This window comes from Schistosoma mansoni (assembly GCF_000237925.1).
Source record: "Schistosoma mansoni, WGS project CABG00000000 data, supercontig 0288, strain Puerto Rico, whole genome shotgun sequence".
Taxonomy (NCBI): domain Eukaryota; kingdom Metazoa; phylum Platyhelminthes; class Trematoda; order Strigeidida; family Schistosomatidae; genus Schistosoma; species Schistosoma mansoni.
In genome coordinates, this window is record NW_017386146.1 from 29278 (window position 1) to 43787 (window position 14510).

At 34.9% G+C, this 14510-nt stretch overlaps 1 protein-coding gene across 1 annotated transcript; it reads right to left on the reverse strand.

Annotated features, from left to right (window-relative positions):
• On the reverse strand, positions 1-10540 carry Smp_031390 (hypothetical protein; the record flags this gene model as incomplete). Its single annotated transcript, XM_018792438.1, has 3 exons — positions 1-583; positions 2251-2468; positions 10537-10540. The coding sequence occupies 3 exons, from the start codon at positions 10538-10540 to the stop codon at positions 428-430; spliced, it is 378 nt and encodes a 125-aa protein (XP_018644209.1). The 3' UTR covers positions 1-427.
• Positions 10541-14510: the final 3970 nt, after the last annotated feature.

Consider the following 14510-nt stretch of genomic DNA (forward strand, 5'->3'; position numbering starts at 1 on the left):
TTTATCCAATATAAAATCTATGTAATATCTATATAACAGTTATCTGGTGCACAACACATACAAATATGCTTGTAATTGAAAGCGTGAGTTATAAGAAAGTTAAAAGGGATTTGAAGATAACGATATAAGAAAAACGTAATGTTATCAACAGATAGTTATATGGATATATACATAAATGTGAGACAGATAAAAAACACTGTAAAAACATCAAAAAACACATTGAAATCAATTACAGGGTGTAGTGTAACACAAAGAAAAGTCTTCTGAAGTTCACAAGTAAAGATAATTGATTTATAATTATACAAATTGATTATTAATTGGGAATTTCCACGTTGATCAATTGCAGCTTCAATGAATGATTCCACTCTTATTAATTGTATCGTATTTCATCCATTGGTTGTAAAAAAAAAGAAACTAACTTATTCTGTTATGTTCCACCTAACGGCAGTGACATATTTAAATCTTGGGCTAATTTCTTTGTTTTTTCACGTACAAAATTTACTGCATCATCATGATTATTTACAGGTATTCCCTTGATCATTAAACGTTCAATTTGTTGTGCAAATTTCTCATAGTCATATAACTGTGTTTAAAAAAGAAAGTGAGAAATTATAATTAAGAATATGAATATTTTGTGATTATTTACCAACTGCTACTGAATGTAAGTTTAAGTAGTAAACGTCTATACATTGTTCATTGATATTTATGCTTTATAGATTACTTTCAACCCATTTTGTTGATTACTTGATTTAATTTTTGTAAAAAACTCATCTTATAAATGAAATGGGAGATTATGTTTCTGTGTGTTCTGATAACTCATTTAAATGATCTTTAATTTAAATAGACAGATGTTATTTATAAGATGGTGGTTAGAGATGGTCAACAGGAAACCCTGGACCTGGATTTCGTGCTACTTGGCACTCGTCAGCGAGGTGAAACTGTGATCTTGAGGGAACTGGTGCTCCCTGACGGATTTGATCCCGTGTCACCCAGCTTCACAGTCAGAGACATTACCACTGAGCTATTCGGACCGCGATCAGCTACGGAACCTTTAATTTCATTTAGAATATATTTCAATGGGAGTTTTGAGGTTGACATGAAAATGGTATCACCAATTAAATAAAATTGAAAAATATGACGTGTTTCCTTGGAGAGATAAGAAAAAAATATGTTAAACTGTACATGCAAGGTGTTAGTTTAATGTTACTACAAATAGGTTTTTCAAAAACCATCTGAATAACTTATAATATTAATCATAGTGAATAAATGTTAAAATGTTTATAAGTAAAATTCACTTGGAACATTTGCAAATTATGTTAAAAGTGATTTGTACATTATTCACTAATTGCATAGTCTAAATTACTATTTCTTTCTTTCTAAACATATATGTATTGTCAGAAAGGGGTTTTGTGGAGATTTTAGTAATTTTATATAGTTGGAATCATGAGTGAATTGAAGCTAGACTACCATGGAAAATCTGGAAGCACTGGACGGCTGTTTCGTCCAGTGGAGTTCAACCAGGTCTGTTGTGAGATAGTAACTCACTGAAGACATCGGTGAATGGTTGCTCGATTTCGTGGATCGGTTGAAGTTAGACATTAACACCTTTCGATGCCGGATCAGTGGTCTAGTGGTTAAGCGCTGGCGTGCGATATTGATAGGTCCTTGGTTGGAATCTCGCGAGGCGGGATCGTAGATGCGCACTGCTGAAGAGTCCCACATTAGAATGAAATGGCCGTCCAGTGCTTCCAGGTTTTTCATGGTGGTCTAGCTTTAATTGACTCATGACTTCAACTATATATGTATTGTCTATATACGGTACTGAATTTGATCACTCGTTCTTAAAGCTAACGTCTCAGTGTTCCCTGCACTTTAAAATTTATTTAAATCTCGTAATGTCATAAACTAAAATCCAAAGCACCCGTTTTGTGATCGAAATCGTTCCTAACTATTAACATTTAAAAACTACAAACTCTTTAAATTAATGATAAATATCAGATCAGTTAAGTACATTTATACTTCATATAGGTTCAGCTGTTCAGTAGATGAAACTTTGATGTTTCAAGTACGAAAGACTGAACGCAAGTCTCACTGTGAACTACAACAGTAGATTACCGATATAATCAATAGACAATTTCAAAACAGGGTAGAATGCATATACTGCATACTAATACTATCTCAAATCCAAAAAGATAAAGTATATGAAAACTAGATGAAATAATAATGAAATTAACTATAGTGAGTTCTTACCTGAGCAATAAATATACATGAACTTAAACAAGGATAAACTTCAAAACAAACCATATCATGACGTAGATAACGTTCATAACAGTGACGATGTTCTAAACAACTATATCCTTTAATACGACCACATTTATGTATTTCATAATAAGCCCATCGTTTAGGTCGATAACGTTGTAATGTAATATTATTTGTATGGATTGGCAATAAAGAAACAATGAATAATTCTAAATGAATAATTAAGAAAACACCTAAAAACAAACAGAAAGGTTAGTGCAATTAAAGCATGTGAAGTCTTAATCTCTTGGAAAAATAAAAACATTTGAATCATTATATCAAACATCCACTTGGTGTTATTTAGTTGAATCTTCCCATTGATATTTAGGACTGCAATTGATCAGTCTCGTATTGGCATATGTGCATACTGTGCGGATTGCCGCGATATTGCCTTAATTCACAAGTACTATAGGCAAGGATGAATAGTGGCTAGCAAGTGGGATCCAGTTTGACGCGCGTTTCATCCTATTTAGAACTCGTCAGCTGGATGTACCTGAATCTCATAGTTGATGTTCACTCTGGGACTCAAACCCATTACCGTTCGTTTAAAACTATGATCGGTGGTGATTATGAATATAGTCAAAAATTCCCAGTAAGAGTATAGTTCATGGACAAGCCTGCAATGACCGTTTGGTTCGTTGTTAGCCTATCAGAAAACACGTATTGTAAGTGAATAGTTTCTAAAGAAAAATAGTAATAATGGGTGCACATATCCCATATGATTAATGAATCTATTGATGTATTCTACAGATTACTTTGTCTGTAAACTGAAAAACAGATACATATATAGTTCCATCCACATGGATATAGAATATCAGTCTTCTCGAACCCTAATAAGGACATAAATCACTTACGTACGCCTGTTACTCCCAATGAAGCATAGGCTGCCGACCAGCATTTTTCAACCCACTCTGTCCTGAGCCTTCCTTTCTAGTTCTATCCAGTTTTTGTTCACTCTTCCCATGTCTGTCTCCATTTCTCGGCGTATTGTGTTCTTTAGTCTTTCTCTTCTCCTTTGGCCTTGAGCATTCCAATTGAAGGCTTGCCTTGCGACACAGTTGGCTGCTTTCTTCCATGTGTGTCTTATCCACTTCCAGCACTTCTTTCTGATTTCTTCTCCACTGAAATCCGGTTTGTTCTCTTCCACATTAGGTTGTTGCTGATAATGTCTGGCCAACAGATCCGAAGTATTTTGCGTAGACAACTGTTACCAAACACTTATATCTTCTGAATAATGGCTTTCGTAGTTTCCCACGTCTCCGCCCCATACAGTAGAACTGTCTTGACATTTGTATTGAAAATTCTGACTTTGGTTTTGGTTGACAATTGTTTTGAGTTCCAGATGTTCTTCAGTTGTAAATATGCTGCTCTTTCTTTGCCGATCCGCACCTTAGCATCTGCATCAGATCCACTGTGCTCATCAATGATGTTGCCTAGATATGTAAAGGTTTTCACATCCTCCAAAGCTTCTCCGTCAAGTGTAATTCTATTGATGCATGTTGTGTTGTATCGGAGAATCTCGCTTTTCCCTTTGTGTATATTGAGACCTACTTCTGCTGAGACTGCTGCTACACTAGTCGTCTTCTCCTGCATTTGTTGTTGCGTTCGAGATAGAAGAGCCAGATCATCTGTGAAGTCTAAATCGTCCAGCTGCGTCCTAGCTGTCCACTGTATCTAGTGCTTCCTCCAGGTGTTGACATCTTCATGATCCAATCGATCACCAGAAGAAAGAGAAAGGGTGAGATTAAGCAACCTTGCCTGACACCGGTCTTTATCTCGAATGAGTCGGTCAGTTGTCCTCCATGAACGATTTGGCAGTTTAATCCATCATAGGAATTCCGTATGATATTGACTATCTTCTCAGGCACGCCGTAGTGTCTAAGAAGCTCCCATAGTGTCATCCGGTCCACGTTATCAAATGCTTTTTCGTAGTCAATGAAGTTGATGTAGAGTGACGAATTCCATTCAATTGATTGTTCCACAATGATCCGTAGAATTGAGATTTGGTCTGTACACGATCGATCCTTACGGAATCTAGCCTGTTGGTCACGAAGTTGGACGTCTACGGAGTTCTTCTTTCTGTTTAACAACACCCTGTTGAAGATCTTTCCTGGTATTGAGAGAAGATTGATGTCTCTGTAGTTATCACACTTGCTGAGATCATCTTTCTTTGGTATTTCGATCAGACGTCCTTCTTTCCAGTCTGTTGGTATTTATTCTTCATCCCAAATCTTACTGAAGAGAATGTGGAGTATCTTTGCAGTTACTGCTACATCTGAAGATAGTCGTTGTTGTCTAACCTGCGTCCAATGTGTTACACCGATTCCAAACACCTCCAGGTTGTATTTCCTCATTTCTGCTGCAGTTTGGAAGACTCTCCCGATTTCCGACATTGTCCGGGCGTTCCATGTATCCATAAAAATTGTTGCTCTGGTCGTTAGAGGGAGTATCAGCCTCGTGACTTTCGAAGGAACTCGGCTTTCACCATGAGGCGTCATAACTCTTCTAAATGAAAACCTTTTAGCTCCCAGGGCAGACTGTAAATGGTTTGAATAATTTTTTCTGGCTAGTGTTTTTTAGCGAGTTAACTTTCTACGGGATGGGGTCGCTAACCCCATGCCCAACCCTCTTCCTCTATCTGGGTTTGAGACCAGCAGTAGCCCTCGGAGGGGCTACAGGCGGAGTTTAATAAGGACATAAAAAAACTTAAAGGAGTTCTCATATAATCTTTGGTTGGTGGTTTGAAGTTAGGGTCAAGCATTTAGGGTTAGCGACTAATGGTTAGCTTTATGGTTGAGATTTAGGGTTTTGGGATAGGGTTGATTCGAATGTTACAAATAATTCATGTGGAAAGAATTGAGCTCATGATGCCATTAATATTATCTTAATTACTCTGTGATTAATAAAAATAATTTTTCCTAATAATTTTGAAGACTCTGGACAATATATAAAATTATTTTTGCTGCTTGTTTACCGTAAGATAAGATGAAAGTGATTCATTTTGAAATTCACGTGGAACTTCAACAGTTGTTTACTCGATTTTGACCGGCTCATTCCTATGCTACAAGTTAATTATATCTTCAGATTAAGTTGATAGTTTGTTAAACGAGAATGTTTTGAGTGGCGTCGATGAAAGAACCATACAGATCATCTGAGTCAAGATCCACTTAACCTACAACTGAACAAACTCAAACTTATTACTTACGCCCGTGCTAGCTACGGGAAATAGCATGTTTTATGTTCGTGCTAGAATACATATTTCTCCAAGGTGACAGAAACTGGACTTAGCCTTGCGAACTTTAACAGTGATCGACTCTAACTACTAAATTACATGTATTATCCTGCCACTTCATCATAATTTTATTGTGAACATAACTGTATTACGCGATAAGTGAATTATACAATTTGAATGTGTGATGTTGTAATGAAGAGGGATCGAACACAAACCATTTTGGGTTCGTGGAGAATGCTTAGCTATTAGGACCACCAGCCCAGAGTCCATTGGTAAAGTGATTATTGGTTAATATTATGATAGTCGCAGAATCTTGAAATAATAACTTACTACAACATTATTTTACTGAAAAAGCATAAAAGCGTTTCTTTGTCTCAGGGCCCCGTAAACCCTAAAGGAAGATGATATACTCGAGAAAGTAGACGAATATCAAGAATGCCAATGCTCACATGCATACTGAACCGAACTAATACCTGTTTACAATAAAGTATATTTTTTAATAACCAGACAAAATCAAAGAATGATATGACGGGACGAAAAGTAGAATTTGATTCTTTTACGCAATATGAAACTTGTTCATCGTTTTCTAGTATAATTGATAATCCATTCTGACATAACAAACAATACGCGACGACCAGATATAACAATCGGTGACTCAGTCATAACAGCCGACCGCAAGTCATAACAAAGAAACACAGTGAGTACAAAAATTATTGTTTGATTATATCCAGAACTATAACATTCTTTAAACAAATTTTAATTATATATAGTCGAAATCACGAGTCAATTGAAGCTAGACTACCATGGAAAACCTGGAAGCACTGGACAGCTGTTTCGTCCTATTGTGGGATTCCTCAGCAGTGCACATTCACGATCCCGCCTTGCGAGATTTTAGATGCAGTGACCAGTGGAGTTCAACCAGGTCTGTTGTGAGATAGTAACTCACTGAAGACATCGGTGGATGTGTCGCTCAATTTCGTGGATCGATTGAAGTTAGACATTAGCACTGTTGGATGCCGGCCGGATCAGTGGTCTAGTGGTTAAGCGCCCGCGTACGAAACTGATAGGTCCCGGGTTCGAATCTCGGGAGGCTGGATTGTGGATGCGCACTGCTGAGGAGTCCCGCAATAGGACGAAACGGCCGTTCAGTGCTTCCAGGTATTCCATGGTGATCTAGCTTTAATTGACTCATGATTCCAACTATATAAAATTACTAAAATCTCCACAAAACCCCCTTAAAAGTTTTATTAGTTTCAAACATAGTAAAATGATATATCCCGTCAGAAATTAATTTATTTAAGGTATTAAATTTTTACTTTAATTACTATGACTACATGTCATTGAATGCTAAATAAATACATGATAATAATAATCAAACTCTAACGATTATTTTATTGGATATGATTACTGAATTGGATGAAGTAAAATTTATTGTGCATGGTTTTTTGTTTTAAACAAATGGTGCCAGTCGAAAAGAAACCCTAATATACTATTAACTGAATATTAACGATACATGTTAATAATGTGATGTGTGCTACTATTGCCATTATAAGTAGTATATAACGCCAGTCAGGAATAAAATGTTTAGGTCGAGAAGATCGAGGAGGAAAGAGCGGGAACAAAAATCAGTTGATATGGAAATGCAGGAACAATGAAGTCCGAGGCGATTGACTGATATCTACAAAATGAACAGTCAAGTTTGAGACAATTGATTGACATTTTGCAACTTAAGTATTTACTGTATGATTCTCAGATTTTACATTCGACTGTCCCCACTGTTGTTCTCGTTCACTACAATTGTACGCGATTCACTATTCACCAATAGCATTATACCTGGAAAATTCATAGCCTTATTATTGTACATACGATCATTATATAACTAAGCGACCATGTTATCTGAACATAAATCATCTCACTGACGATGCTTTATCGTTCTTCGTAGTCCGAGAAAGCCATTATTAATAACTACTTGAAGTTATTAGTAATCGATATATATTAAATTGGATGAAAACTAAAATTTGTCTATGAATCATTCCTTTTTAGGGAAAAATAAAAAGTAAGTCAGATTTTATTTTCCAGATGGGGTGGGGTTAAATGGTTAAAGTTACTACTTATTCTATACTCTAATCTAGTTTTTACATCTATTGTATGCTTTGAACCGATAAAGAAAATTGAATTAATCCGTATCATATTCCATTGAATTTCTTTTGGTTTTTCATAAGTTTTAGTTTATAGATCTTGTAAATGTCACTAATGATATTAACAATAGTAGTCGTAGTCGTCGTCGTAGTAGTAATAGTAGTAGTAATAGTAGTAGTATATTTTATCCATTCATAAGCTTTTAAACTACAATCATAGTTTAATTGTCGTTTTCCTTCCGCATCGAAAATGCGGTAATCATAAAAAGTTAGTAAAAAGATGCTAGATAGAAAATAAAAGTACTCTACAATAATAATACTAATAATAAATATCACATATTTTAAATGAAGTGTAAAATTATCTAAAATTCTTTAGAAAGATTAAGTAAATTGTTGTTGTTATTATTATTATCATCAAAAGTCGATGAGTTAATGGACCACCACTGAAAACCTGGAAGCACCGGACGGCCGTTCCATCCTGGTATGAGACTTCTTAGCAGTGCTCATCCACGATCCCACTAGTGGGACTCAAACTTAGGTCCGGTATTGCGTGCGAGTGCTTAACCTCTAGATCACAGAGCTGGTATCCAGTGGTGTGAATGCCTAACTTCAATCAATCCATGATTTTGTGCAACCCTTCATCTATTGTCTGAAGTGGATACGTGTCTTACACCCAACACACGTTGGACTACACTGGTCACAGATTCTCATTAGAACTCCATGAAATCCATCTTGAAGCTAGTCACTAATTAGCACATGATTTTTATCAATATGGATAACATACATGTATGCCACCAAATGCCCTGGTACGGCCGAGAATAGTGAGAGTTTTCTCTCCTCGAAATGCTCTCATATGGCCGCACGTGTACAGCTACTGCCAGGGAAGTCCTATTAACTACCTTCTCGAGACGGGGGTGCTGTTTATGAAATTCAGAGGACGAAAAGCGAATGTTCGGCGCTTTAACCAGGTAGATGGATATCGAGGATCCACCTAGAGGAGTGGAAAACTATGATTCTAAATCAATGGTGCACATAGGCTCCAGTATCCTGATGGAACAAGTGGCGCATGAACCTATTGTTGGTCACCAGCTACAATGGGACTGCATATCCTGACGTTGCTCGATTGCCCTGCGGATAGGACCTTCAGATCAGAGGCTCGAGATGTGGTCCTCCAAGTAAACCACCTATTTCTATTTGGGCATGCGGGCAGTATCCCAGCCCTCACACAAATCAAATGGTTTATGTGGCGGATATCTATTCGCTGCCTCCTTGTACCAATGTTCATGCGTTTAAATAAATAAATAAATATATCTGGGTTTTCACTGGTGGTCTAGTTTAGATGGGCTTGTGAATTCAACTGTGGAAATACTATAACCTCCATGAATCCCAATACTAACGTATGCAAATGTATATTTATAGGCACCTGATAAAAAAACAGCTACAAGTTGAACACGGTGATAATGGTCAGAATAAAAATCAAATGGACAGAAAGGATAGGATTAGCGTTTTCTAGATTACCTAAAATTAAACGCTAAACAATAAAAACACCTATTCATTGAAGGAAAAAGTAAAAAAGAGATGCACCGTTCGTTCAATTTGATTTTTAGAATGTCTTAGTGTAAAATTTACTACTGATATGAATTTACTCTGCAGTCTGAACGTGATCACTTATGTAAATTCACTAATCAGGCTTTGAACCAATATTGTAAGTCTGAAAATTTCCGGCCCATTTAAATAGTTTCAGGTGTATTGTTTTTACTGAGTTGTTCTGGTTAACATCATCGCAGCCTACTTCATAAATCAAGTTGGTGAAATCTCCGAAGATAATCATTCAGCAATAAGGTCTTCAGAATAGGCTGATTTATTACATATGGGATCATTAAATAACTCACTTCTTTTTAAAGTTAAGCAATCTCTCTCTTATTGATTATTCAACTGATATCCAATCATCAGTGAAACAATGTTTCGACGCGATAGATTATTAGTAATTATGTATTGACTGTTGGAGTGAACAACATCAATGTGTTTTCTTTCTGAGTATAGAAATTTGTAAACGTGGTTGAATAAACCTCATCAAACAGTGTTCAATAAAAGACGAAACATTTTTACAAAAATGCTTGCTTAAAATTGATTTTTTAGTGTTTACCACAAGATTTATGACAGTTGATCAAGCGAGTGCTTACTACTGAAGAGTCCCATACCATGATGAAACAGCTATCTTTTCTTCAGAGAATGTCTGACTTATTTCTGTTGTTGCACTCAATGAAATATAAGTGGAAAAACAGGATGAATATATTCTGGACACCCCTTTCAAAGGGTAGAGTTTTGAAAAACGGAGACATATTGAGTTCAAGGTGGATTCTAGTTACTTCAGAAAACTTTCAAAAGCAATAACCTAATAATCCTCTCTTATTAGCAAACGTATTAACCCTACTGAAGTGTTTTTGCCTGCATTTCGAAATAATTAATTATTCAAAACGACAATATAATAGCTGAAAAAAATAAGCATGTCAATATTGTGTGGAGATATAAAGCGTTAATATTATGTGAATAGTGTACATCATACTTCATTAACTTCGTATCGTCACTGGATTTGGGACAAATAGTTTACCAATAATTTCATATATTCTACAACCATGAACGTAAATGAATTCCAATATTTTCTAATGTTTAACCTCATTTTACTTGACTGTTCTATTTTGATTATTATGGTAAGTATATTACTCATTAATATAATTGAGTGTTTTATTTAAAATAGTGAAAAATAAATGGCTATTATGAAAGGACAATTTCTCTCAGCTCTGCTATGGTAAAATGAAACTAAATTGTAACGAAGAGAAGTGACGATTCCAACAATAAAATACTCACTCATTTGCACTAAATAAATGCCAATAATCGCAGAGATACAGCGTATGCGGCAATATTAGATTATGCCAATATCAAGTACAATACTTGGAAAACAAACCAAGAAGATGACAGCCATTGAGTGGGACAGGCTATTTGAAGGAAATCAGAAGCAGGTAGACTTGAGACGTCGAGAGTGACTATCCAGAGGAGAAGAAGTGTCTTATATGGGCTGTACCGGTATATGGCTACGACGTATCACTGATCACATTCAGCTTTCAGTGTCTGTCAAGGATAATAAAGTCACTACTTAGGTGACATATCTACAAATCTTTTTTATTTTGGATAGCTGTTTAGTGATTTATTTAATTTTCAGTTGTCACTTTCTTAACTATCTTATTATTATACAATTAATTTGATACCTTATTGATCAAACTCCTCTCGGAGACGATCTACGATCATCGCTGGTCTCAAGCTGGGATAAAAGAGTAAATTGAACATGAGGTTAGTGGCCACACACTTTAGAAAAGAACCATGCTAAAAAACGCCTATTGATCAAGCTGGCCAGGAATTCGTCAAAACTAGTTTACCGCCTAATAAATGAATACCTTCTATTCGAACTTATCAAAATGTGGTAGTGAGTATACTATATATACTATAAATAGAAACTAAGGGACATGATAAAATCACAACTTTCTTTTGTCAGTAGTAATTACGCTCTTAATAATGATTAGCTTCAAAATGAATTCATTATTTTCAGTCAAACAGTTGAGACATATATGAACTATTGAATGCTAATTCAGTAGTATAAATGTATAATTGTTGTTACGAGATTTAAACTTGTTGAATTGAACTTCTTGTAAACTTGTTGATGTATATCTGAGAGTTATAATTTGTTTAACAGTCACAACAATTCAGTTTAGCATTGATTATTTCGAGATGTTATTTATTTCAAATAAAATTTAGCGTATGAATATAATTCACATCTACAGACTTCTAAAGCACTAATTGTCGGTTGGTAAGTGAAACATGAATGGTTCACTATTAGGGTTCAAAAGTTATAATATGCCCGACATCAAAATCAAGTCCGCGAACGAATATAAACAGATAAAAGCCCTCGAAATACTGTTCATTACTTGAAGTAAAGTATTTAAAATGGTGTTGGCTCTCATCATGAACCGCTTGTTAGTGAATCAGTAATAACTGGACGGAACTGAACCGCTGTTTAGTCTGAATTCAGTAATGCTCAGTAGTGTGAGCAATTATGACTTCAGAAAGGATTGAATTAATGACAACTTTTGTGGTACAATATCTGTCTCATTACTCTAGAGATACTATTCTAAATCTAGAAATGTCAATAGTCGCTTTGGAATTGGCTCCGGAAAGATGGATTATAGGTAAGTTTAGTAAATTTAAAACACTAAGCAAAACTTAACATTTATTCATTAGATTCGATTTTCAGAAAAATCAGTGGAAATATTTTCTAGTCAACTGAACTATGTATTTTACATGACTTTCATTATTTTTTTGTCCAGTAAACATATGAACTCAAGTTATTGTCAGTTCATTCTATAATATTTAGAGTATGCTAATCTTGTTCATAATATCCCTTACTCGTTGGTGTACACATCCTATCACTGTTGAAAAAATTCCTGATAATCAACACCAGCCATCCTCCGTTTTATAGTATTTATTTATTTCCGGAGTATACCTTACATGACCGACATCAGATTAATTTACTGAGATTTGTGGGTATTAAGTTACAATAAGGTTGATTCATAGATAACCACTTCAGTTATTCGCTTCACGTAATTGTTAGATAAATCATATCATAGGTAGTATGAATCATAGTTTATAATAGTGTTGTCAGACACTCATTTCTTATTCACAAATGAAAATGAACTATCTCAGCACTACTTTCCATGCTGAATGCACGCTTCCGAGGCCAGTATGTGAAGTGATATTAGTTTATTACGTTATATGAAAGATCTAGTAGAATATTACCACAAACCATATATTGGTTAAGTTACTTATAGAGACTGTTATTCAAAACCTCTTGTAAAACCCAAAGAAAAAACAGTGCAGTCAAACTTAAGAACATGCATTTTATTTCTGATTATCGAAGGTGCTTATTACTTAGCTCTCGTTCTTGCTAAATTATTGAGACAGATTGTTAGCCTATTATATTTGTTTTACATTTCAGTGACTGACTATATAATTTTTTTTAAAGACTATTTATAATTATAGATAATTACTGAATGATATGAGTTGGGTTACCATTTAAAACCAGTGAAAGCCAGACGGTAATTCATTCTAAGTAGCTAAATACATAGCATTGCGCCACCATATTTCATTGTTTATGGTGGGTAATTGTCTCACATTCAACACAGTTAAACTCCACTGGTCACGGTTTCTCACCAAAACCCCGAGGATTTCCTTTCAAGGTCAGCTAAATATTACTAGAGCAAATATATTTTTGTTTAAATTATTTTGTTTTCTGTCAAACATCTGTACAACAGTTATTAAACTGTGTACAAATTTAAGAGCTAAAGAGAATTCACTTCAAACAAAACGGCATATATTCTCTTTAATCTATAAGTGAATCGTAAAAATTCATCATTGAATAGTGTACAAAAAGAATTATTCTTTTCATTATTGAATAATAAATAAATGTGCTATGATTTTTAAAATAAAACAAAACTATTAATTCAGTAGAGAGGGGGGGGAGTTCTGAAATATTTTAGCCAAATTACTTTGTTGTTTAAAACTATTTCTCTTTGTCACATATGACATTAGGTTATAGAATTGGAAAAATAAAAATGCTTGTTATTTGAAAATTCACAGGTTCAACGGTGAAGATGAATGATCATCATCAAAGAAGTCCTCTATCCTCCTCACTTTGAATATATATATATATATATATATATATATATATATATTTATATATATATATATATTTGACAGTCCAAACCACATTATTAGTATACGAACATTTGATGATAGAAGGACAAGTAGTACCATGATTTTGAGTTCTGAATGACATAAAATCTTTCTAACTCTTCCCTAAATTCAATCAATCAGCGCTTTGATTTCGTTCTATGAGGTAAGTGGTAAATCAATTCCTTCCAGGCCGTAAATCACTCTGATGATATATTTTAATAAAAACGGGACCAATCAACTTCAAATATCTTACTTGAAAATACCCGCTTAGCTTAGCTTAGATTTAAAAAGACCAACAGGTATAAATCGCCACCTGAAACTCAATAATACGACTGTTCAGTTTGTCATTTCAGTTCGTCTGTGACATAAATCACCTAATATTCTCGGTGTTTTTATTTGGAAAATGAATGTCGTATGATTGTTGAGAATCACTTAGAAGCTGATTTTCAAGAAGTATCAAATATACATGACTGCTGATGGAAGATATATTAGCAAACAATCTTTTTTATTTACCACAAATTTTATTGTGGTTTGATAATAAAACTTTTTTTAACAAATATAAATGAATGGTTAATAACCATTTTATGATATAAACTATAAACTATTAGAAACAGAGACGGATGGTGCCTAGTAATAGAATTCAGGACACGTGTTTCGTCATGTTTGGGATTCGTCAGCTGGATGTATTTGCATCCCACAGTGGATTTTCAACCCCAGGCCCGAACCCAGTACCATTCGCTTCAAACTTTACTGAGTTATCCGCTTAGTTACTGATTCCAGCTGACGATTCCGAAAATAGGGAGAAACGCGCGTCCGACTGGATTCCACTGCTAGCCACTATTCACCTTTGCTTACAATGCTAGTGAATTAAGACAATATCGAAGCAATACGCACAATAAACACATATACCAATAAGAGACTGATCAATTGCAGTCCTAAACATCAATGGGAAGATTCAAGTAAACGATACCAAGTGAATCAGAAAAATAGTTAGCCACTAATGATGGCTGTCGTAAATGGTGCATTCAAATATTTAACCGGGCAGCAATTGAAAAGTG